This window comes from Oncorhynchus nerka, linkage group LG9a (assembly GCF_034236695.1).
Source record: "Oncorhynchus nerka isolate Pitt River linkage group LG9a, Oner_Uvic_2.0, whole genome shotgun sequence".
NCBI classification, from domain to species: Eukaryota; Metazoa; Chordata; class Actinopteri; order Salmoniformes; family Salmonidae; genus Oncorhynchus; species Oncorhynchus nerka.
In genome coordinates, this window is record NC_088404.1 from 34527528 (window position 1) to 34554609 (window position 27082).

Below are 27082 nucleotides of genomic sequence, written 5' to 3' on the forward strand. Positions count from 1 at the left end.
GGCAGTACGTTGGGAGGGAGAGACAGTATAGAAGGCAGTACTCCCGAAGGGAGACCTAGTGTAAAGGCAGTACTCCGGGAGGGAGAGACAGTGTAAAAGGCAGTACTATGTGAGTGCAAGACAGTGTAAAAGGCAATACATCGGGAGGGAGAGATAGTGTAAAAGGCAGTACTCCGGGAGGGAGAGACAGTGTAAAAGGCAGTACTCCAAGAGGGAGAGACAGTGTAAAAGGCATTACTTTGTGAGCGAGAGATGTGTGATGGGTAAGATGAGGTAGCTACTCACCATGAGGTCCTTCCCTGCCCATTTACACTCATCTCTTCTGGAGGTGGATGCAGGCCACGGGATCTACACAGACACAGAGAGATAAGGATACTTCACTACACAATACACATGGATACATTAAATCAGACACTAACTTTAACCAGTCTCTAACCCTAACATCTTCACCAAGCAGCTGGTCAGCTAACATTCCTTACATTAGCTGAGGTGCTTCTGCCAGCAGCTTCGCTAAAAATGTACTTTTTGCGGAAGTGGGGCATATTTTTTAGATTGCGTTGACATATGTGTGTGTGTCTGCATGCACCTACAGTATGTACGTTCACGTATGTATATATATGTGGTAGGGGTAGAGGAGTCACAATGAGATTTGTTCTCCACTTTGTTTCCGTTTACTCTATTATTCATCCAGGTGTGCAGGGAGCGGCTAACATGCCTGGCGCAGCGTGAGATCCTGTGCGACAGCTCAGGTCTGAATTATTCATAAGTCATTTCTCTATAGAAAGAGAGTCCCTGGATACCTGGCTGAGACTGGCTTAGACTGACAGGGGTTGGGGAACATATGCAGACAGATAGACTGCAAACAAACTTGTATGTATAAGAGTGTTTACATTTGACATCAAATCAAAGTGTATTTGTCACATGCATGTGTTTAGCTGATGTTTTTGCAGGTTTAGCAAAATGCTTGTGTTTCTATCTCCAACAGTGCAGCAATATCTAACAAGTAATATCTAACAAGTAATATCTAACAATACACACAATCTAAAGTAGAGGAATGGAATTCAGAATATATCAATATTTGGATGAGCAATGTCAGAGCGGCATAGACTAAGATACAGTAGAATAGAATACAGTATATACATATGAGATGAGTAATGCAAAATATGTAAACATTATTAAAGTGACTAGCGTTCCATTATTAAAATGGCCAGTGATTTCAAGTTAATGTATATAGGGCAGCAGCCTCTAATGTGTTAGTGATGGATTTTTAACAGTCTGATGGCCTTGAGATACGCCCCCGCCCCTCTTCTTACATCTTTCTGGTAAGAAGAGGGGCGGGGGCGTATGCCTTATGATTAACGAGATGTGGTGTGATCACAACAACATACAGGAACTCAAGTCCTTCTGTTCACCTGATTTAGAATTCCTCACAATCAAATGTCGACCGCATTATCTACCAAGGGAATTCTCTTTGATTATAATCACAGCCGTATATATTCCCCCCCAAAGCAGACACATCGATGGCCCTGAACAAACTTTATTTGACTCTTTGCAAACTGGAAACCACATATCCTGAGGCTGCATTCATTGTAGCTGGGGATTTTAACAAGGCTAATCTGAAAACAAGACTCCCTAAATTGTATCAGCATATCGATTGCGCAACCAGGGCTGGTAAAACCTTGGATCTATTCTAACTTCTGCGACGCATATAAGGCCCTCCCCCGCCCTCCTTTCTGGAAAAGCTGACCACGACTCCATTTTGTTACTCCCTGCCTACAGACAGAAACTAAAACAAGAAGCTCCCGCACTCAGGTCTGTTCAACGCTGGTCCGACCAATCTGATTCCACGCTTCAAGACAGCTTCGGTCACGTGGACTGGGATATGATCCGTATTGCTTCCAACAACAACATTGACGAATACGCTGATTCGGTGAGCGGGTTCATTAGACAGTGCATTGACGATGTCGTTCCCATAGCAATGATTAAAACATTCCCAAACCAGAAACCGTGGATTGATGGCAGCATTTGCGTGAAACTGAAAGCGTGAACCACTGCTTCTAACCAGGGAAAGGTGACTGGAAACATGACGAATACAAACAGTGTAGCTATTCCCTCTGCAAGGCAATCAAACAAGCTAAGCGTCAGTATAGAGACAAAGTAGAGTCACAATTCAACGGCTCAGACACAAGAGGTTTGTGGCAGGGTCTACAGTCAATCATGGATTACAAATAGAAAACCAGCCCCGTCTCAGACTAGGATGTCTTGCTCCCAGGCAGACTAACTAACTTTTTTGCCGCTTTGAAGACTATACAGTGCCACTGACACGGCCCGCAACCAAAACCTGCAGACTCTCCTTCACTGCAGCCGACGTGAGTAAAACATTTAAACGTGTTAACCCTCGCAATGCTGCAGGCCCAGACGGCATCCCCAGCTGCGTCCTCAGAGCATGCGCAGACCAGCTTGCTGGTGTGTTTACGGACATAATCAATCAATCCTTATCCCAGTCTGCTGTTCCCATATCAAGAGGGCCACCATTGTCCCTGTTCCCAAGAAAGTTAAGGTAACTGAGCTAAACGTCTACCGGCCCGTAGCACTCACTTCCGTTATCATGAAGTGCTTTGAGAGACTAGTCAAGGACCATATCACCTCCACCCTACCTGACACCCTAGACCCACTCCAATTTGCTTACCGCCCAAATAGGTCCACAGACGATGCAATCTCAACCACACTGCACACTGCCCTAACCCATCTGGACAAGAGGAATATCTATGTGGGAATGCTGTTCATCGACTACAGCTCAGCATTTAACACCATAGTACCCTCCAAACTCGTCATCAAGCTCGAGACCCTGGGTCTCAACCCAGCCCTGTGCAACTGGGTACTGGACTTCCTGACGGGCCGACCCCAGGTGGTGAGGGTAGGTAACAACATCTCCACCCCACTGATCCTCAACACTGGGGCCCCACAAGGGTGCGTTCTGAGCCTTCTCCTGTACTCCCTATTCACCCACGACTGCGTGGCCATGCACGCCTCCAACTCAATCATCAAGTTTGCAGACGACACTACAGTGGTAGGCTTTGTTTACCAACAACGACGAGACGGCCTACAGGGAGGAGGTGAGGGCCCTCGGAGTGTGGTGTCAGGAAAATAACCTCACACTCAACGTCAACAAAACAAAGGGGATGATTGTGGACTTCAGGAAACAGCAGAGGGAGCACCCCCCTATCAACATCGATGGGACAGTAGTGGAGGGGTTTTAAGTTCCTCGGCGTACACATCACGGACAAACTGAATTGGTCCACCCACACAGACAGCGTCGTGAAGAAGACGCAGCAGCGCCTCTTCAACCTCAGGAGGCTGAAGAAATTCGGCTTGTCACCAAAAGCACTCACAAACTTCTACAGATGCACAATCGAGAGCATCCTGTCGGGCTGTATCACCGCCTGGTACGGAAACTGCTCCGCCCACAACCGTAAGGCTCTCCAGAGGGTAGTGAGGTCTGCACAACGCATCACCGGGGGCAAACTACCTGCCCTCCAGGACACCTACACCACCCGATGTCACAGGAAGGCCATAAAGATCATCAAGGACAACAACCAGTCGAGCCACTGCCTGTTCACCCCACTATCATCCAGAAGGCGAGGTCAGTACAGGTGCATTAAAGCAGGGACAGAGAGACTGAAAAACAGCTTCTATCTCAAGGTCATCAGACTGTTAAACAGCCACCACTAACATTGAGTGGCTGCTGCCAACACACTGACTCAACTCCAGCCACTTTAATAATGGGAATTGATGGAAATTGATGGAAAATATATCACTAGCCACTTTAAACAATGCTACTTAATATAATATTTACATACCCTACATTACTCATCTCATATGCATATGTATATACTGTACTCTACTGCATCTTTATCTTTATGTAATACATGTATCACTAGCCACTTTAAACTATGCCACTTTGTTTACATACCCTACATTACTCATCTCATATGTATATACTGTACTCAATACCATCTACTGCATCTTGCCTATGGCATTCTGTACTATCACTCATTCATATATCTTTATGTACATGTTCTTTATCCCTTTACACTTGTGTGTATAAGGTAGTAGTTTTGGAATTGTTAGGTTAGATTACTTGTTGGTTATAACTGCATTGTCGGAACTAGAAGCACAAGCATTTCGCTACACTCGCATTAACATCTGCTAACCATGTGTATGTGACAAATAATTTTGATTTGAGTTGATTTGAGATGGAAACTGTTTTTCAGTCCCAGCTTTGATGTACCTGTACTGACCTCGCTGTCCGGATGATAGCAGGGTGAAAAGTCAGTGGCTTGGGTGGTTGTTTATGATCTTTGGCCTTCCTGTGACATCGGGTGCCACCGGCGGTGCAGTTGCCGTACTAGGCTGTTATACAGCCCGACCGAAAGCTCTCGATTGTGCATCTGTAAAGGTTTGTGAGGGTTTTAGGTAACAAGCCACATTTATTCAGCCTGCTGATGCTCTGTTGCGCCTTCTACATCACATTGTCTGTGTTGGTGGACTATTTTGGTTTGTCAGTGATGTGTACGCCGAGGAACTTGAAGCTTTCCACCTTCTCCACTGCGGTCCCATCGATGTGGATAGGGGGGCGCTCCCTCTGCTGTTTCCTGAAGTCCACAATCAGCTCCTTAGGTTTGTTGACATTGGTTGGGAGGTTATTTTCCTGGCACCGCACTCCCAGGGTCCTCACTTCCTCCCTGTAGGCTGTCTTGTCATTGTTGGTAGTCAGGCCTACTACTGTTGTGTCGTCTGCAAACTTGATGATTGAGTTGGAGGCGTGCGTGGCCACGCAGTCATGGGTGAACAGGGAGTACAGGAGGGGGCTGAACATGCATCCTTATGGGGCACCAGTGTTGAGGATCAGCGAAGTGGCGGTATTGTTTCCTACCTTCACCACCTGGGGGCAGCCTGTCAGGAAGTCCAGGACCCAGTTGCACAGGGCGGGGTTCAGACCCAGGGCCTCGAGCTTAATGATGAGCTTGGGGGGTACTATAGTGTTGAATGCTGATTTATAGTCAATGAACAGCTTTCTTACATAGGTATTCCTCTTGTCCAGATGGGATAGGGCAGTGTGCAGTGCGATGGTGATTGCATCATCTGTGGATCTATTGGGGAGGTAAGCAAATTGAAGTGGGTCTAGGGTGTCAGGTAAGGTAGAGGTGATATAATCCTTGACTAGTCTCTCAAAGCACTTCATGATGACAGAAGTGAGTGCTGTGGGGCGATAGTTATTTAGTTCAGTTATCTTTGCCTTCTTGGGTACAGGAACACCATTGACCCTGTCACATACGTCTCGTGTCTGAGCCGTTGAATTGCGACTCCACTTTGTCTCTATACTGACGTTTGCCTTATGGAGGGAACAACTACACTGTTTGTATTCAGCCATATTCCCAGTCACCTTGCCATGGTTAAATGCTACCATCTATCCATGGTTTCTGGTTAGGGTAGGTTTTAGTATTCACAGTGGGTACAACATCTCCTATACACTTCCTGATAAACTCAGTCACCGTATCAGTGTATTTGTCTATGTTGTTCTCGGAGGCTACCCGGAACATATCGCAGTCCGTGTGATCAAAACCATCTTGAAGCATGCATTCCGATTGGTCAGACCAGCGTTGAATAGACCTTAGCACAGATACTTCCTGTTTGAGATTCTGCCTATAGGAATGGAGTAGGCATCCCGGAAGTTGGAGTAGCAGTGGTCGAGTGTTTTAGCAGCGAGAGTACTACAGTCAATGTGTTGATAGAACTTCTGTAACGTTTTCCTCAAATTTGCTTTGTTAAAATCCACAGCTACAATAAAGGCAGCCTCAGGATATGTGGTTTCCAGTTTGCATAATGTTTTGTGAGGGCCGTCGTGGTATCGGCTTGAGGGGGAATATACACGGCTGTGACTATAACCGAAGATAATTCTCTTGAGAGGTAATACAGTCGACATTTGATTGTGAGGTGTTCTAGGTCAGGTGAGCAAAAGGACTTGAGTTCCTGTATGTTATCACAATCACACCATAAGTAGTAATCATAAAAAATACACCACCACCCTTCTTCTTCCCAGAGATATATTTATTCCTGTATGCGCAATGAACTGAGAACCCAACTGGCTGAACGGACTCAGACAGTATATCCTGCGAGAGCCATGCTTCCGAGAAACAGAGTATGTTACAATCCCTGATGTCTCTCTGGAAGGAAATCCTCGCCCTGAGCTCGTGAACTTTGTTATCCAGAGACTGAACAATAGCGAGTAACATAATCGGAAGCGGTGGGTGGTGTGCGCACCTCATGAATCGGACTAAAAGTCCTCTCCCAGTACCTTTTTTCCACCTGCGGTGTTTTGGAACAGACTCTGGAATCAGTTCAATTGCCCTGAAGGGTACGAACAAAGGTTCCGATTCAGGAAAGTCAAATTCCTGGTCATAATGCTGGTGAGTTACCGCCTCTCGAATTTCCAAAAGTTCTTCCTGGCTGTACGTCATAACACAAAACATTTCCTGGGCTAATAATGTAAGAAATAACACATCAAAAATACTGCAAAGTTTCCTAAGAGCTAGAAACACGGCAGCCCTGTCCGTCAGCGCCATTTAACATTTTAGTAATTTAGCTATTCTCCAGAGCATTTTCATATTTGTTCATAATGTATTGTATTTAAAAGTGTGTTGATATTGACCAAATGTAACAGTTACCGTTGCAAGGACTCTGCTGATGTTGACTTGGTTGTAGTGTATCATAGATAGTTATTAATGTATTATAAGGTGTACAGTACCTGTGCCAGGGATTTGCTGATGTGAACTAGGTTATAATGCATCATAAATAGGTTATATCTGTATTATATGTTCAGTATAGTACCTGTGCCAAATGACTGCTGAATTGACCAGGTTATGATGTATTATAAGGCGTACAGTACCTGTGCCAGGTCTCTGCTGATGTTGAGCAGGTTGAAGGAGAATATGTGGTCCTTGGCTCCCACCACCAGACGACCCTTCTCCTCATCCAATAGGAACGTGTGGTAAGCTGAGCTATTGGCCAGGCCCTCAAATGTCACCAAGTTATTGGACTCCAACATCTCTGGAAAGAGAACAGAGGGAGAGAGAGCATTTACAATAAAAGACCGCAGTCATTCCTACGGTATCTGATATACCCAGGGAAATAAATACATTAGACTAAAGAGAAATAAAGTGAATAAGGCAGGCAATGAAGTCTTAGCATACACATCATCTAATAGCATCTTATAGCAGACTTCGTGATGTGTCTCCTCAGTATATTCACCATGTCAGAGAGGAAACATCCCATCCCCACATGGAGACATGCAGCAGGGTCCCCACTGGGTACACACTGGTTGAATCAATGTTGTTTCCACGTCATTTCAATTAAATTACATTGAACCAATGTGGAAAAGATGTTGAATTGACGTCTGTGCTCAGTGAGTCTAGATAGATAGATAGAAAGAGAGAGAGAGAGAGTGAGAGAGAGAGTGCTTTGGCTCAGATTTCATATCTCTCTGTCGATTGTGTTCTCTCTTGCCCATCACACATTCTCCCTCGCACCCTCTTCCCCACACTAGCTTGCATCCAACAAAATATTTTCTATGATTCAACCGTGCTTAGACTGTGTGGCCACTCGGGCAGTGCCTATGCTGAAGAGCCAACGACCAAATGGTCTGGCTGGGGGAACTGACCTTGACTGGGCTAGTCAAGCAGAACTAGATCACAGAGCCAACTCACAGTGGAAAACAGAGACTATTCTCCATTCACTATTACGACCAGCCAGTCTCAGTGTAGACACTGGTTAATTACTGCAAACCACAACAACCATGAGGTCATTGTAATTATTGTCTCAATAGCCAGCCCAGTGTTTTTGCTGTGTAATTCCTGGGTGCTTGAACAGGTTAGCCAAACAGAGCTAGACTATATAACTCACAATGGAAAACTGTGGGGAATATGAATATGACACTGGAGTAGAAATAGCACAATAATGACTGCCTGGATGTTTTCCTGTAGGCTCTGGTGAAGAATTTCAAACCACTACAACAACCATTAGGTCATTGTCAACTAACAGCCCAGTATTATGCAATACAATATTTGCCACATTTTTGTCTGAGGGGTGTTATTTTGACTACCAGGGTTGGGAATAATCGATTACATGTAAACTGATTACAAAAAAATGGTAACTGTAATCAGTTACATTACCAGCAAACATATTTGAATCAGATTACAAATACATTTGAAAAACTATATGATTACTTCTTGGATTACGTTGAAATAAAGGATGTCTGTGGAAAAAATACATTACGACTCCTGTCTCAATTACATTCATTTCAGCATTGAAAAAAGTTTATGTTTGTTCCACCTGAGCGAGTCTGACCACACGTCAGAGACCACTATGATGATACACCAAAATGCATTTGTTGGAACCTTTTTGTCATCTTCCTTTTAAGGGGAAAGTAACCCAAAGGTTTACTGAAAGTAAACCGCCTTTTGAGATGATATTGTCAACTTTACTGTCACCATAAATTGTTTCTCTCAAACCTAAACCTCTCTAACACATAATCTCTAACACACACACACACACGTGTAGAGATATAGCTCAGTAGAGGGATAAGGGAAAATAATTAGATAATAATGGGAAACTAGAACCTATGTGAGAGATACGACTCACAAGGCTCTAGGGGGGTAGAAATAAAGCTCACTAGAATCCATGTGGGGTAGAGATATAGCTCATAGAACCTAAGGGTGGACTCTATGTGTAGAGAGGGGGACAGCAGAGAGTGTGAGAGCCAGTAAGATATTCTCCAAGCTGAGATGAGTGTCTGACACTCTGTAATCTGGGGTTAGAGATAAAGCTCACTAGATTTTTTCACCTCTGTCTTAGAGATCTAGCTCACTAGACCTCTATGCTGGGGAATAGAGATATAGCTCACTAGATTAAACATTGGTCTCGCTCTATTTTTTTAATTAGATGGGAGGACTCTAAGAGATACTGAGTGACTCTAGCTCACTAGATACTCCTATCGTGTTTTTCCTGAAATACAGCTCACTGAGACTCTCTATGTGACATTAGTAATGTTCAGCTGGCTCTAGATGTGGGGTTAGAGATACAGCTCACTAGACTCTATGTGGGGGTAGAGATATAGCTCACTAGACTCTATGTGGGGTAGAGATACAGCTCACTAGAGGCTCTATGTAGGGGGTAGAGATACAGCTCACTAGAATCTATGTGGGGGTAGAGATACAGCTCACTAGACTCTATGTGGGGTAGAGATACAGCTCACTAGACTCTATGTGGGGGTAGAGATACAGCTCACTAGACTCTATGTGGGGTAGAGAGACAGCTCACTAGACTCTACGTGGGGGTAGAGATACAGCTCACTAGACTCTATGTGGGGTAGAGATACATCTCACTAGACTCTATGTGGGGTAGAGATACAGCTCACTAGACTCTATGTGGGGTAGAGATACAGCTCACTAGACCTATTTGGGGTAGAGATACAGCTCACTAGACTCTATGGGGTAGAGATATAGCTCACTAGACTCTATGTGGGGTAGAGATACAGCTCACTAGACTCTATGTGGGGTAGAGATACAGCTCACTAGACTCTATGTGGGGGTAGAGATATAGCTCACTAGACTCTATACAGCTCACTAGACTCTATGTGGGGTAGAGCTCACTACTATGTGGGGGTAGCTCACTAGACTCTATGTGGGGGTAGAGATACAGCTCACTAGACTCTATTGTGGGGTAGAGATACAGCTCACTAGACCTCTATGTGGGTTAGAGATGTAGCTAGAGATAGACTCTATGTGGGGGTAGAGATACAGCTACACTCTATGTGGGGGTAGAGATAAAGCTCACTAGAATCCATGTGGGGGTAGAGATATAGCTCACTAGAACCTAATTGTGGGGTAGAGATACAGCTCACTAGACTCTATGTGGGGGTAGAGATACAGCTCACTAGACCCTATGTGTGGGGTAGAGATATAGCTCACTAGACTCTATGTGGGGTAGAGATATAGCTCACTAGAACCTATGTGGGGGTAGAGATACAGCTCACTAGACTCTATGTGGGGTAGAGATACAGCTCACTAGACTCTATGTGGGGGGTAGAGATACAGCTCACTAGAACCTATGTGGGGTAGAGATACAGCTAACTAGACTCTATGTGGGGTAGAGATACAGCTCACTAGACTCTATGTGGGGTAGAGATACAGCTCACTAGAACCATGTGGGGGTAGAGATACAGCTCACTAGAATCTATGTGTGGGGTAGATACAGCTCACTAGACTCTATGTGGGGTAGAGATACAGCTCACTAGACTCTATGTGGGGGTAGAGATACAGCTCACTAGAACCTAATTGTGGGGTAGAGATACATCTCACTAGACTATGTGGGGTAGGGATACAGCTCACTAGACTCTATGTGTGGGGTAGAGATACAGCTCACTAGAACCTATGTGTGGGGTAGAGATATAGCTCACTAGACCTAGACTCTATGTGGGGTAGAGATACAGCTCACTAGAACTCTATGTGGGGGTAGAGATACAGCTCACAGCTCAAGAATCTATGTGGGGTAGAGATACAGCTCATTTGACTCTATGTGGGGTAGAGATACAGCCTACTAACTCTATGTGGGGGTAGAGATAAAGCTCACTAGAATCCATGTGGGGGTAGAGATATAGCTCACTAGAACCTAATTGTGGGGGTAGAGATAAAGCTCACTAGACTATGTGGGGGTAGAGACAGCTCACTAGACTCTATGTGGGGTAGAGATATAGCTATGTGTGGTGTAGAGATACAGCTCACTAGACTCTTTGTGGGGTAGAGATACTAGCTCACTAGAATCTATGTGTGGGGTAGAGATATAGCTCATTTGACTCTATGTGGGGGTAGAGATACAGCCTACTAGACTCTATGTGTGGGGGTAGAGATACAGCTCACTAGACTCTATGTGGGGTAGAGATACAGCCTCACTAGACTCTGTGTGGGGTAGAGATATAGCTCAGTAGACCATATGTGGGGGTAGAGATACAGCTCACTAGAACCTATGTGTGGGGTAGAGATACAGCTCACTAGACTCTAGTAGAGATACATCTCAGTAGAACCTAATTGTGTGGGGTAGAGAGATACATACAGCTCACTAGACTCTATGTGGGGGTAGAGATACAGCTCACTAGACTCTATGTGTGGGGTAGAGATACAGCTCACTAGACTCTATGTGGGGGTAGAGATACAGCTCACTAGACTCTATGTGGGGTAGAGATACAGCTCACTAGACTATGTGGGGGTAGAGATATAGCTCACTAGACCATCTATGTGTGGGGTAGAGATATAGCTCATTTGACTATATTTGGGGTAGAGATAGCTCACTAGACTCTATGTGGGGTAGATATATAACTCACTAGCCTATGGGGTAGAGATATAGCTCACTAGACTCCATGTATAGCTAACTCAACTGTATGTGTGAGAGATGTAGCTAGCTAACTGGGGTAGAGATATTCTTGTGGGGGTAGAGATACAGCTCACTAGACTCTACTAGACCCTATGTGGGGGTAGAGATATAGCTCACTAGACTCTATGTGGGGGTAGAGATACAGCTCACTAGGTGGGGTAGAGATACAGCTCAGCTCACTAGACTATGTGAGGGTAGAGATATAGCTCACTAGATGATGTGGGGGTAGAGATATAGCTCACTAGACTCTATGTTGGGGTAAGAGTTATAGCTCACTAGACTCTATGTGGGGTACAAGTATAGCTCACTAGACTCTATGTTGGGGTAGAGGTATAGCTCACTAGACTCTATGTTGGGGTAGAGATACAGCTATAGCTCACTAGACTATGTGGGGTAGAGGAATACAGCTCACTAGACTCTATGTGCGGGTTAGAGATACAGCTCACTAAACTATGTGCGGTTATAGCTCACAAGACTCACTAGACCCTGTGGGGGGTAGAGATATAGCTCACTAGACTCTATGTGGGGTTAGAGTACAGCTCACTAGACTCTATGTGGGTTAGAGATACAGCTCACTAAACTATGTGCGGTTTGAGGTATAGCTCACAAGACTATGTGGGGGTAGAGATATAGCTCACTAGACTTTGTGGGGGTAGAGATATAGCTCACTAGACTTTTTGGGGGTAGAGATATAGCTCACTAGACTATGTGGGGTTAGAGATGTAGCTCAGTCGACTCTGGGGCTGGGTAGTATACCGTATTTTACTGTGTACCGGTATTGATGCATGGACCGGTTTGGGTTTTTACTTTACCTTCTGTAACAGTTTTTAAATGTTTGGTTTGTTAAATGTGATGTCACTCCATTTTTATAGTTTACTCTGCTGCCTGAGTCGAATCTCTCCCTTTCTCTCAACAATCTCTGCCCTCTGTCACTTAAGGAGCGCAGTTGTTGTTGCTTAACCACGAGATAATTTGGAGACTGTTCACTCTTCAATCTCCATTGTCATGGTCAAGATTCAGCAATATGTTGATGACAATGATGTTGCTTCCACTTTTCTTCTTAGTGCTCTATAATTACACTATTAGTTTGTGTATCTTACTGAGTCAGAGCAAACATAGCTAGCTCATACAGCCTGATACCAGGGCTGGTGTTTGCCTAAATCAGCATGTTGTTTGTGCAACAGTATTTTTCTAAATTAGAGAGGAAGAGGTGAAACATGAATATGTTAGCTATTTCATGAAGTAAGAGAAAACATTTAATGTAGCCAAAGATTATAGGGTCCCACTCGCCTGGGAAACACTGACCAACACTTTGTTTCCTACCCTGTCACAATAACACCTCCAATGAGATCCTATTAGTATTTTAATTCCTAATTCTATGAACGCCTCCCTGCCTTTTTCATTTGTTGTCATGTCAAGTCAACACTGTATTCAAATTGCTCAGTAGACTAATGGGAATGTCCTGTTGATGTAGTCCAGGTCACACCACAGTCATACATTACACTGAATTTGTCTTCAGCTGTCTGTGTTATACCAACCAATCATCTACAACCACCCTGAGCCCTCCCTACAACCAATATACAGTACAACCAATCTGAAACCGAGGCCTCTACAACTAATCTGCAGCCCAGTGTGGGATTGATAGTAGATGTATTACTATGTGTGATAAATGGAAACATTAGGTGGTGGTAGGTTTCAAAGTGTTTTATGATAAATCAACACCTTACATAATGACTACACTGTGCGTGCACGTGTGCCATCGTGCGCATGTTGATTTTGCCCACCCAAACCAGACGAGATCAGGACACGCAGGTTGAAGATCAAAACGACAGGTCGAAAAGCATTGAACATTTATGCCAATTTAGCTAGCTGTCTTGCTGTTGCTAGCTAATTTTCCTGGGATATAAACATTGGGTTATTTTACCTGAAATGCACAAGGTCCTCTTCTCCGACAATTAATCCACAGATAAAAGGATAAACCGAGATTGTTTCTAGTAATCTCTCCTCCTTCAGGCTTCTTCTTGTTTTTTGGACTTTATATGGCAGTTGGCAACCAATTTTAAGGTGCATTACCACTACCAACTGGACTGGAGTGTGGACCTCAGTTCATCTTTCAATCACCCACGTGGGTATATGCTCCTAAAAACCAATGATGAGATGGGAGAGGTGGGACTTTCAGCGTATCACACATCACAAATAGAACCAAGTTCTACTTTAGTGCCTGGCTACGTAGTTGCTCGTTGACGCGCTTGAGCGGTGTGGATGCAATGATTGAATAACATGTATGTGTACATTTATTTTACGCTCGCACGCGTAATGTGAGTGGTGTGGTCAAGCCTGTTAGTGTGCAGTTGGTTGTTAGCTAAATGTATATTTAAGTACAGTAATAAGACATGAGAAACCAGGGATTGTCATGTGATAACTCCTGACCAAGGGCTGTTCTTAGGTCCGAGGCAAAGCCAAGGGTAATTCCCAGGTTCTAGGGCCTTATTTATTTTATAAAACGATAATTCACAGGTTCGAGGAGCTTATTGCATTTATAAAATGGTTGCCAACATATTTAAAAAAGATTATCAACATGTTTTACTTAAAAACGTTATTTTACCGAGTACATTCGTTTTATTTCATCCTTCCACCAGACAATAGAGTCCGGGCAAAAATGATTTGTTATTTCTGATCTTCTTAAGTTGCTAACCAAACAGGCTGGTTGTTAATATTACTGCAGTGGGAAAATCAGGGTCACACAGAGTGTTGCTTGGTAGTCTTAAACAAAACTACTTTGAAACGAAAGTATACACCTCTCACACATGGTACAGGTTTAAAAAAAGAAGACACCTGTACCATGCCAGACATAGAGTTGAAATGTTCATTAATTATGAAATTATGAAAAATATTTAGAACATTCCACTCATGAGGTAACTAGAGGGTGCTTTGGTCATTTGACAGCAGGAAAGGGTTTTATTCTCATGTTATGACCAATTATTTATATATACACTAGATGGCTGACCAGGGGTGCACTTTTGAAGCCACCGCACCTCCATCTTGGCACTTCCCCACATTTTCCTTAAATAATAATTTATTAAAATGTTCTAATGTTACTGTAATTTTGTCCTTGAAACGTTAAATTGAAATACTGTAGAATTCTATTAATTCCTATGGAGGACTGCTTCTTCTGGGATGTGCCAATATCGCTTCGATGCAACTGTACTGACAACACCTCTATCATCCAGAAGGCGAGGTCAGTACAGGTGCATCAAAGCAGGGACCGAGAGACTGAAAAACAGCTTCTATCTCAAGGCCATCAGACTGTTAAACAGCCACCACTAACATTGAGTGGGTGCTGCCAATATACTGACTCAACTCCAGCCACTTTAATATTGGACAAATTGATGTAAAAAATTGTATCACTAGCCACTTTCAACAATGCCACTTAATATAATGTTTACATACCCTACATTACCCACCTCATATGTATATACTGTACTCTATACAATCTACTGCATCTTGCCATCTTTATGTAATACATGTATAACTAGCCACTTTAAACAATGCCACTTTTATATGTTTACATACTCGATACCATCTACTGCATCTTGCCTATGCTGTTCTGTACCTTCACTCATTTATATATCTTTATGTACATATTCTTCATCCCTTTACACTTGTGTGTATAAGGTAGTTGTTGTGAAATTGTTAGGTTAGATTACTTGTTGGTTATTATTGCATTGTCGGAACTAGAAGCACAAGCATTTCGCTACACTCGCATTAACATCTGCTAACCATGTGTATGTGACAAATAAAATTCTATTTGATTTGGTCCAATACATAGCATTAGAAAACCTGGGTTTATGTACCAGCAAGGTCACCCATGACAAAAGTCAGTATTTGACATCCATCCTGTCTGATGCTGTCGGAGAAGATGTGAAAACTCTCTACTAGGGGCAACAGTGTTCGCTGTAACCTTCAAGTAGGTTTCGGTTTTGCTAGGATGTTGTTAAGCATCTGATTCCAAAGGTTGCAAGTTTGAATCCAGTAATAGAAAGTTATTTTTGTTTTAAGCCTATCCCAAGCCTTAACCCTCACCTTAACCTTACAAATTTGGAGTTAATGCCTGAACTTATCCCTAACCTTAAAAATATGGAGTTAATGACTAAACCTGAAATTTGAAGTTTGGAACCACTTCGAAATTTAACATTTAAACTCCAAGCGTGCTGTCATGTGCCTTTTACTGAGTAGTGGCTTCTGTCTGGCCACTCTACCATAAAGGCCTGATTGGTGGAGTGCTGCATAGATGGTTGTCCTTCTGGAAGGTTCTCCCATCTCCACAGAGGAACTCTAGAGCTCTGTCAGAGTGACCATCGGTTCTTGGTCACTTCACTGACCAAGGCCCTTCTCCCCTGGTTGCTAAGTTTGGCCCGGCAGCCAGCTCTAGGAAGAGTCTTGTTGGTTCCAAACTTCTTACATTTAAGAATGATGGAGGCCTGCAAGCTGACTTCAGTCGCCAGCTGGACGGTGTTTTCTCCGACACATTGGTGCGGCTGGCTTCCGGGTTACGCGAGGAGTGTGTCAAGAAGCAGTGCGGCTTGGCAGGGTCGTGTAGGGAAGTTGCAGAGTAGGGACAAGACTGTACCTACCAATTAGAGATCACGAAACTGGGGAGAAAAAGGGGTCACAGTACAAAAAAAAAAACAGAATGATGGAGGCCATTGTGTTCTTGGGGACCTTGAATGCTGCAGAAATGTTTTGGTACCTGGTGTGTGCCTTTCCAAATCATGTCTAATCAATGTAATTTACCACAGGTGGACTCCAATTAAGTTGTAGAAACATCTCAAGGATGATCAATGGAAACATTACATTTACATTTAAGTCATTTAGCAGACGCTCTTATCCAGAGCGACTTACAAATTGGTGCATTCACCTTATGACATCCAGTGGAACAGTAGTGCATCTAAATCTTTTAAGGGGGGTGAGAGGGATTACTTTATCCTATCCTAGGTATTCCTTAAAGAGGTGAGGTTTCAGGTGTCTCCGGAAGGTGGTGATTGACTCCGCTGTCCTGGCGTCGTGAGGGAGTTTGTTCCACCATTGGGGGGCCAGAGCAGCGAACAGTTTTGACTGGGCTGAGCGGGAACTGTACTTCCTCAGTGGTAGGGAGGCGAGCAGGCCAGAGGTGGATGAACGCAGTGCCCTTGTTTGGGTGTAGGGCCTGATCAGAGCCTGGAGGTACTGAGGTGCCGTTCCCCTCACAGCTCCGTAGGCAAGCACCATGGTCTTGTAGCGGATGCGAGCTTCAACTGGAAGCCAGTGGAGAGAGCGGAGGAGCGAGGGGTGACGTGAGAGAACTTGGGAAGGTTGAACACCAGACGGGCTGCGGCGTTCTGGATGAGTTGTAGGGGTTTAATGGCACAGGCAGGGAGCCCAGCCAACAGCGAGTTGCAGTAATCCAGACGGGAGATGACAAGTGCCTGGATTAGGACCTGCGCCGCTTCCTGTGTGAGGCAGGGTCGTACTCTGCGGATGTTGTAGAGCATGAACCTACAGGAACGGGCCACCGCCTTGATGTTAGTTGAGAACGACAGGGTGTTGTCCAGGATCACGCCAAGGTTCTTAGCGCTCTGGGAGGAGGACACAATGGAGTTGTCAACCGTGATGGCGAGATCATGGAACGGGCAGTCCTTCCCGGGAGGAAGAGCAGCTCCGTCTTGCCGAGGTTCAGCTTGAGGTGGTGATCCGTCATCCACACTGATATGTCTGCCAGACATGCAGAGATGCGATTCGCCACCTGGTCATCAGAAGGGGGAAAGGAGAAGATTAATTGTGTGTCGTCTGCATAGCAATGATAGGAGAGACCATGTGAGGTTATGACAGAGCCAAGTGACTTGGTGTATAGCGAGAATAGGAGAGGGCCTAGAACAGAGCCCTGGGGGACACCAGTGGTGAGAGCACGTGGTGTGGAGACGGATTCTCGCCACGCCACCTGGTAGGAGCGACCTGTCAGGTAGGACGCAATCCAAGCGTGGGCCGCGCCGGAGAAGCCCAACTCGGAGAGGGTGGAGAGGAGGATGGTTCACAGTATCGAAGGCAGCCGATAGGTCTAGAAGGATGAGAGCAGAGGAGAGAGAGTTAGCTTTAGCAGTGCAGAGCGCCTCCGTGATACAGAGAAGAGCAGTCTCAGTTGAATGACTAGTCTTGAAACCTGACTGATTTGGATCAAGAAGGTCATTCTGAGAGAGATAGCGGGAGAGCTGGCCAAGGACGGCACGTTCAAGAGTTTTGGAGAGAAAAGAAAGAAGGGATACTGGTCTGTAATTGTTGACATCGGAGGGATCGAGTGTAGGTTTTTTCAGAAGGGGTGCAACTCTCGCTCTCTTGAAGACGGAAGGGACGTAGCCAGCGGTCAGGGATGAGTTGATGAGCGAGGTGAGGTAAGGGAGAAGGTCTCCGGAAATGGTCTGGAGAAGAGAGGAGGGGATAGGGTCAAGCGGGCAGGTTGTTGGGCGGCCGGCCGTCACAAGACGCGAGATTTCATCTGGAGAGAGAGGGGAGAAAGAGGTCAGACCACAGGGTAGGGCAGTGTGAGCAGAACCAGCGGTGTCGTTTGACTTAGCAAACGAGGATCGGATGTCGTCGACCTTCTTTTCAAAATGGTTGACGAAGTCATCTGCAGAGAGGGAGGAGGGGGGGGGAGGAGGATTCAGGAGGGAGGAGAAGGTTGCAAAGAGCTTCCTAGGGTTAGAGGCAGATGCTTGGAATTTAGAGTGGTAGAAAGTGGCTTTAGCAGCAGAGAGAGAAGAGGAAAATGTAGAGAGGAGGGAGTGAAAGGATGTCAGGTCGGCAGGGAGGCGAGTTTTCCTCCATTTCCACTCGGCTGCCCGGAGCCCTGTTCTGTGAGCTCGCAATGAGTCGTCGAGCCACGGAGCGGGAGGGGAGGACCGAGCCGGCCTGGAGGATAGGGGACATAGAGAGTCAAAGGATGCAGAAAGGGAGGAGAGGAGGGTTGAGGAGGCAGAATCAGGAGATAGGTTGGAGAAGGTTTGAGCAGAGGGAAGAGATGATAGGATGGAAGAGGAGAGAGTAGCGGGGGAGAGAGAGCGAAGGTTGGGACGGCGCGATACCATCCGAGTAGGGGCAGTGTGGGAAGTGTTGGATGAGAGCGAGAGGGAAAAGGATACAAGGTAGTGGTCGGAGACTTGGAGGGGAGTTGCGATGAGGTTAGTGGAAGAACAGCATCTAGTAAAGATGAGGTCGAGCGTATTTCCTGCCTTGTGAGTAGGGGGAAGGTGAGAGGGTGAGGTCAAAAGAGGAGAGGAGTGGAAAGAAGGAGGCAGAGAGGAATGAGTCAAAGGTAGACGTGGGGAGGTTAAAGTCGCCCAGAACTGTGAGAGGTGAGCCGTCCTCAGGAAAGGAGCTTATCAAGGCATCAAGCTCATTGATGAACTCTCCGAGGGAACCTGGAGGGCGATAAATGATAAGGATGTTAAGCTTGAAAGGGCTGGTAACTGTGACAGCATGGAATTCAAAGGAGGCGATAGACAGATGGGTAAGGGGAGAAAGAGAGAATGACCACTTGGGAGAGATGAGGATCCCGGTGCCACCACCCCGCTGACCAGAAGCTCTCGGGGTGTGCGAGAACACATGGGCAGACGAAGAGAGAGCAGTAGGAGTAGCAGTGTTGTCTGTGGTGATCCATGTTTCCGTCAGTGCCAAGAAGTCGAGGGACTGGAGGGAGGCATAGGCTGAGATGAACTCTGCCTTGTTGGCCGCAGATCGGCAGTTCCAGAGGCTACCGGAGACCTGGAACTCCACGTGGGTCGTGCGCGCTGGGACCACCAGATTAGGTGGCCGCGCCACGCGGTGTGGAGCGTTTGTATGGTCTGTGCAGAGAGGAGAGAACAGGGATAGACAGACACATAGTTGACAGGCTACACAAGAGGCTACACTAATGCAAAGGAGATTGGAATGACAAGTGGACTACACGTCTCGAGTGTTCAGAAAGTTAAGCTTACGTAGCAAGAATCTTATTGACTAAAATGATTAAAATGATACAGTACTGCTGAAGTAGGCTAGCTGGCAGAGGCTGCGTTGTTGACTATGTAGGCTAGCTGGCAGTGGCTGCGTTGTTGACACTACACTAATCAAGTCGTTCCGTTGAGTGTAATAGTTTCTACTGTGCTGCTATTCGGGGCTAGCTGGCTAGCTAGCAGTGTTGATTATGTTACGTTGCGTTAAAAGAACGAGAATAGCTGGCTAGCTAACCTAGGAAATCGCTCTAGACTACACAATTATCTTTGATACAAAGACGGCTATGTAGCTAGCTATGTAGCTAGCTACGATCAAACAAATCAAGCCGTTGTACTGTAATGAAATGAAATGAAAAATGTGATACTACCTGTGGAGCGAAGCGAAATGCGACCGGATTGTTGAGTGCGGAAGTTCTGTTCGGTAGACGTTGGCTAGCTGTTGGCTAGCTAGCAGTGTCTCCTACGTTAAGGACGACAAATAGCTGGCTAGCTAACCTCGGTAAATTAAGATAATCACTCTAAAACTACACACTCTAAACTACACAATTATCTTGGATACGAAGACAGCAAAGACAACTCTGTAGCTAGCTAACACTACACTAATCAAGTCGTTCAGTTGAGTGTAATAGTTGTGCTGCTAATCGGTAGACGGTGGACTAGCTAACGGTGGACGTTAGCTAGCTGGCTAGCTGCAGGGCAGTGTAGACTGCGTTAGGACGACGAAATACGATAATTACGCAATTATCTATGATACAAAGACGGCTATGTAGCTTGCTAAGAAGAAATTGCTAAGATTAGACAAATCAAACCGTTGTACTATAATGAAATGAAATGTAATGAAATGTAATACTACCTGCGGACCGAGTGCAGAAACAGGATGCACCTGAGCTCAATTTCGAGTCTCATTGCAAAGGGTCTGAATACTTATGTAAATAAGGTACTTATTGTATTAATGTTTTATAAATGTGCAGACTATTCTGAAAGACAGTTTTTGCTTTGTCATTATTGCGTTCAGATTGCTGAGGATTTTTTATTTTATTTAAGGAAGAGTGAAAGTCACCCAGTAAAATACTGCGTGCAAAAAAGTCTAAAAGTATTTGGTTGTAAATATTCATAATAATCAAAAGTAAAAGTATAATTATAAATAATTTCAAAATCTGTGTATTTAAAATGTATGGATAGCCAGGGACACACTTCAACACTCAGACATTACTTACAAAAGATACATTTTGTGATTAGTCCAACAGGTCATAGACAGTAGGGACGACCACTTGTTCTCTTCATAAATGTAACAATTTTCCTGTCCAGCTCAGCACTCAAAATGTAACAAGTACTTTGGGTTGTCAGGGAAAATGTATTGAGTAAAAATAGAATATTTTCTTTAGGAATGTAGTGAAGTAATTGTAAAAGTTGTCCAAAATATAAAAGCAAAGTACAGATACACTAATTAAGTAGTACTTTAAAGTATTTTTACTTAAGTACTTTACACCACTGGCCCTGACCAACTAAGTGTCATTGCTGACATTTTCAACCTGTCCCTGACCAAGTCTACAATACCTACATGTTTCAAGCAGACCACCATAATCCCTGTGCCCAAGAACACCCAGGTAACCTGTCTTAAATGACTACCGATCTGTAGCACTCACGTCTGTAGCCATGAAGTGCTTTGAAAGGCTGGTCAAGGCTCATATCAACTTCATTATCCCAGGAACCCTAGACCCACCCAAATTTGCATAGCGCCCCAACAGATCTACAGATGATGCAATCTCTATTGCACTCCACACTGCTCTTTCCCACCTGGATAAAAGGAACACCTACGTGAGAATGCTGTTCATTGACAACAGCTCAGCGTTCAACACCATAGTGTCCTCAAAGCTCCTCACTAAGCTAAGGATCCTGGAACTTAACACCTGCCTCTGCAACTGGATCCTGGACTTCCTGAACGGCCGCCCCCAGGTGGTAAGGGTAGGTAGCATCACATCTGCCACGCTGATCCTTAACACGGGGGCCCCTCAGGGGTGCATGCTTAGTCCCCTGCTTTGCTCTCTGTTCACCCATGACTGCGTGGCCAAGCACGACTCCAATACCATCATTAAGTTTGCTGACGACACAATGGTGGTAGGCCTGATCACCGACAACAATGAGATAGCCTATAGGGAGGAGGTCAGAGACCTGACAGTGTGGTGCTGTCACGATTTCCACCGAAGTCGGCTCCTCTCCTTGTTCCGGCGGTATTCGGCGATCGGCGTCACCGACTTTCTAGCCATCTCCGCTCCATTTCTCATACTTTTTCTCATACTTCTCATACTTTTGTTTTGTCTTGTTCCATACACACCTGGTTTTCATTCCATAATCACACTGCATGTATTCAGTCCTCTGTTCCCTTCCATGTCTTTGTGTGTAATTGTTTATTTGTTAATGGTCTATGTTCACGCGCTATACTTTTGTATTCATGTTCCGTGTTTTATGGGCACTTAGATGTCATGTTGTGCCTATTTTCTGACCAGAATAAAAGTGTGCCTCTTTCCTCTACTCTGCTCTCCTGCACCTGACTTTGCCTGCCTTACACAGCCTTAACAGGTGCCAGAACAACAACCTCTCCCTCAACGTGATCAAGACAAAGGAGAAGATTGTGGACTAAAGGAAAAGGAGGGCCGAGCACACCCCCATTCTCATTGACGAGGCTGTTGTGGATTATATTGAGAGCTTCAAGTTCCTTGGTGTCCACATCACCAACAAACTATCATGGTCCAAACACACCCAGACAACCACACCTATTTCCCCTCAGGAGACTGAAAAGACTTGGCATGTGTCCTCAGATCTCATATCTTTAAAATGGTGTAAAATACTTGTATGTTTGAGGAATTTTAATTATGGGATTTCTGTCGTTTTGAATTTGGCGCCCTGCAATTTCACTGGCTGTTGGCGAGGTTCACGGCTTCCGACCGCAAGGCGCTACAGAGGGTAATGCGTACCGCCCAGTACATCACTGGGGCCAAGCTTCCTGCCATCCAGGACCTCTATACCAGGAGGTGTCAGAGGTAGGCCCTAGAAATTACCAAAGACTCCAGCCACCCTATTGACTGTTCTCTCTGCTATGGCACAGCAAGCAGTACTGGAAAAAATTGAGAAAATGGCTTCTTAATAGTTTTTACCCCCAAGCCATAAGACTGCTGAACATCTAATCAAAGAGCTAATCTGTTTATTATCTGTGCATAGTCACTTTACCCTTACCTGCATGTACATATTACCTCAATAACCTTGATTAACCTGTACATTGACTCGGTACTGGTACCCCGTATATAGTCTCATTATTTTAATTTTAATGTTGCTCTTTGATTTACATTTTTTAATTTTTATTAACTATTATTTTTCTTAAAACAACATTGTTGGTTTAGGGCTTGTAAGTAAGTATTTTATTTGATAGCTATTGAGGAAAGTTAGGCAACCGTTACCTGTCTTTTATATCCATTCTAATATATATATTGAATTAATTTTATAAATTGATTGGCTGGGCTGTGGGACAGTGGATGCGCATTGATAAATCTAATGGAACTGTTAAAACAGGGATTACCTGTGAAATGCGGGGATTGTGGTACTATAACTCCCTGCTTTCAACCAATCATCATCCAGATTCTAAACATCCCGTTTTATAATGCTTTGTAATAAATTGAAACGTTCATTAGTGACTGGGTCCTGATTGCCACATGATGTATGTAGTATGGATTATCTGTCTTTCTTTCTTGGAATAAATAACTGTGTACATCATTAATGTTTCACCAGGGAAAATGCCCCAATCTCTGATGTGTTTTTTTCTTTTGTCAGAAGCCCTGAGAAGGAGGGGAGAGGGAGGAGAAGGGAAGGAAGACGGGAGGAGAAGGGGAGGAAGACGGGAGGAAAAAGGAAGAGAAGAGGGGAAATAAGAGTAAATGGACATGCAGTACAAACAAAGGCAATGGAAGAGAAAGATGGGAGTGACAGAGTAAGAGAGGGAGGGAGGGGGAGAAAGAAAGAGAGAGGGGGAGAAAGAAAGAGAGAGGGAGAGAGAGAGGGGGAGAAAGAAAGAGAGAGGGAGAAAGAAAGAAAGAGAGAGGGAGAGAGGGGGGAGAAAGAAAGAGAGAGAGAGAGAGAGGGGGAGAAAGAAAGAGAGAGGGAGAGAGAGACCTGCTGCTTGTAGTTAGAAACAGATTCCCTCAAGTGCCCTCAATTCTGCTCTGTCACAAACACACCAGAGCTCCCACACACCCTCTCCCACACACCCTCTCCCACACACAGCCCAGCACTATTCCCCTCAGCCGCACACACACACACACATCATGCACGCACACACACACACACACACACACACACACACACACACACACTCATGCACGCAGAAACAAACGCACACACACAAACACAAACAGAATCCAAACAACCCGTTTCGTAATGCTCTGTAATAAATTAAAACATTCATTAGTGACTGGGTCCTGATTGCCACATGATGTATGTAGTATGTATTATCTTTCTTTCTTTCTTTCTTGGAATAAATAACTGTGTACATCATTAATGTTTCATCATGGAAAATGTCCCACTCACTGAAGTGTGTTTTTATGTCAGAAGCCCTGAGAGGGAGGGGAGAGGGAGGGGAAGGGAAGGGAGACAAGGGAGGAAAATGGGAGAGAAGTGGGGAAAATAAGAGAAAGGAGGGATGGACATGCATTACAAAAAAAAGGCAATTGAAGGGAAAATGAGTGAATGAAAGAAAAAGACGAGTGACAGAGTAAGAGAGGGAGGGAGGGAGGGAGGGAGGAAGAAAAAGAGAGGGAGAGAGAAACCTTCTGCTTGTAGTTAGAAACAGAATCCCTCAAGTGCCCTCAATTCTGCTCTGTCACAAACACACCAGAGTCCCCACACACCCTCTCACACAGCCCAGCACAATATCCTCAGCCGCACGCACGCGCGCGCACACACACACACACAAACAAACACAAACAGAATCCAAACAACCCGTTTTATAATGACTTGTAATAAATTGAAACTTTCATTAGTGACTGGGTCCTGAGTGCCACATGATGTACAGTTGAAGTCGGAAGTTTACATACACCTTAGGCAAGTACATTTAAACTCAGTTTTTCACAATTCCTGACATTTAATCCAAGTAAGAATTCCCTGTTTAAGGTCAGTTAGGATCACCACTTTATTTTAAGGATGTGAAATGTCAGAATAATAGTAGAGAGAATGATTTACAGTTTTTTACAATCACTTTGGCACTAATTTCAGAACCTTGATGTCATTTTTCAAAACTCTAGACACAAAAACTGACAACCAATGATCAAAATGCACATTTTTCAAAACTCTAACACTTTTTCCAATTGCTTGGATACAATACACATGGAGCTAAGATCATTTGTTCATTGAACTAAAATCACCTGTTCGAAATGACACAACTTAACATGAAAGTATTACCATTTCAAAATGCAATTCACACATTACATCTGAAATGACTGTCTGTTCATTTCATTACAATGATCTAACTATCAATTGATACAACTGCTCAAAATGAAAAGTAACTGTTGCATTACTCTTAATGCATAGTTTTATGGAAACTGACAAACAATATTCCATGTTTAGATCATGAAAGTTTCTGGAAAACGAGATCCATTGACACCAATTACCATGGAATATGAACCAATTGGACTACATTATCTATGGCTGTAATATTTCATCATCATTCTTTATCAGACACCGTTTCTATGGTCCCATGTACCATTTTTTCAGACCACGTTTTCAGATTTGACATTACTGTACACTCACTGGCCACTTTATTAGGTACACCTATCTAGTACTGGGTAGGACCCCCTTTTGCCTCCACAACAGCCTGAATTATTCATGGTGTTGTACATTAAGAGATGCCATTCTGCATACCACTGTTTTAAACAGCTGTTATTTGAGTGTTTGTGGCCTTTCTGTTGTCTTGAATGAGTCTGGACATTCTCCTCTGACCTCTCTCATTAACAAGGTGTTTTTCTCCCTCAGAAATGCCACTCATTGAATGTGTTTTGTTTATCTCACCATTCTCTGTAAACTCTAGAGACTGTAGTGCATAAAAATCCCAGGAGGGCAGCTGTTTCTGAGATGCTGGAATCACCATGTGTGGCATCAACAATCATACCACAGTCAAAGTTGCTTAGATTACTCATCTTGCCCGTTCTAATGTTAGGTTGAACAACCACTAAAGCTCTCTTCTCAATATACTCCATATATTGAGTTGCAGGCAGCCACATAGTGTTCGCTGTTCAAATGTAACCTTCCTAGATTAGCTAAATGAGGTCTGTAGAGCTGATGGTATGACCTATGTCATTGTGTGGGATAATGTCAGGTGATGTCAGGTGAGGAACACTGCAGTTGACATTTTTCTGTAGTTGTTTACTTTTTTTGTAGCTAATTACCTTTGCTTTGATTCAAGGAAACCTGTGATTTAATACATTTCATATTCTGTTCAATGATTCCACTGTGTCTGTAGTATTCTCTCTACTAGTCCTTTTACAGTGATGTATTTATATGAAGTAGCATAGTAAAACATATTTGGTACTACAATATTTAATGATTGTATGAACAACTACACAGTGAAACGATCGATATGTTGTGTGTGGGTGATCTAAATAAATAATCCTATGGTATTTCATGATAAATTAGTTATTTGAACCAATGATTCTGCAAGTGCAAGGTTTCTTTAAAGATATGAATGCACAATGCAATGTGTTGAACATTGGACAGCCTGTGTTACAAGTGATGACCGTTTTGAGTTTTGTGTCTAGAGTTTTGAAAAATGACCACAAAGTTCTGAAATTAGTGACAAAGTGATTGTAAAAAATTGTATTTTAGCTTTCATTTCTTTCATCACATTCCCAGTGGGTCAGAAGTTTACATACACTCAATTAGTATTTGGTATCATGGATTTTAAATTGTTTAACTTGGGTCAAACGTTTAAGGTAGCCTTCCACAAGCTTCCCACAAAAAAGGTTGGGTGAATTTTGGCCCATTCAAAAGAGAGCTTATATCTTATAGAGAGAGCTTATATCTTATATATCCACTAGTGTAACTGAATCAGGTTTGTAGGCCTCCTTGCTCGTGCACACTTTTTCAGTTCTGCCTACACATTTTCTATAGGATTGAGGTCAGGGCTTTGTGATGGCCACTCCAATACCTTGACTTTATTGTCCTTAAGCCATTTTGCCACAACTTTGGAAGTATGCTTGGGGTCATTGTCCATTTGGAAGACCCATTTGCGACCAAGCATTAACTTCCTGATTGATGTCTTGAATATATCCACAATATATCCACATAACTTTCCATCCTCATGTTGCCATCTATTTATTAAGTTCACCAGTCCCTCCTGCAGCAAAGCACCCCCACATCATGATGCTGCCACCCCCGTGCTTCACGGTTGGGATGGTGTTCTTCGGCTTGCAAGCCACCGCCTTTTTCTTCCAAACATGACCATGGTCATTATTGCCAAACAGTTCTATTTTTGTTTCATCAGACCAGAGGGCATTTCTCCAAACAGTATGATCTTCCTCCCCATCTGCAGT

General features: G+C 44.1%; 1 protein-coding gene across 1 annotated transcript in view; it reads right to left on the reverse strand.

Moving 5' to 3' along the window:
* The window catches only part of LOC115134209 (semaphorin-3ab-like), a 68107-nt gene that overhangs the window by 27820 nt on the left and 13205 nt on the right, over positions 1-27082 (reverse strand). The window contains exons 2-3 of the mRNA XM_065022514.1: positions 6950-7110; positions 286-348 (exon numbers count right to left, since the gene is read on the reverse strand). Coding sequence (XP_064878586.1) covers positions 286-348; positions 6950-7110 — 224 coding nt within the window. The remainder of the gene's footprint in view (positions 1-285; positions 349-6949; positions 7111-27082) is intronic.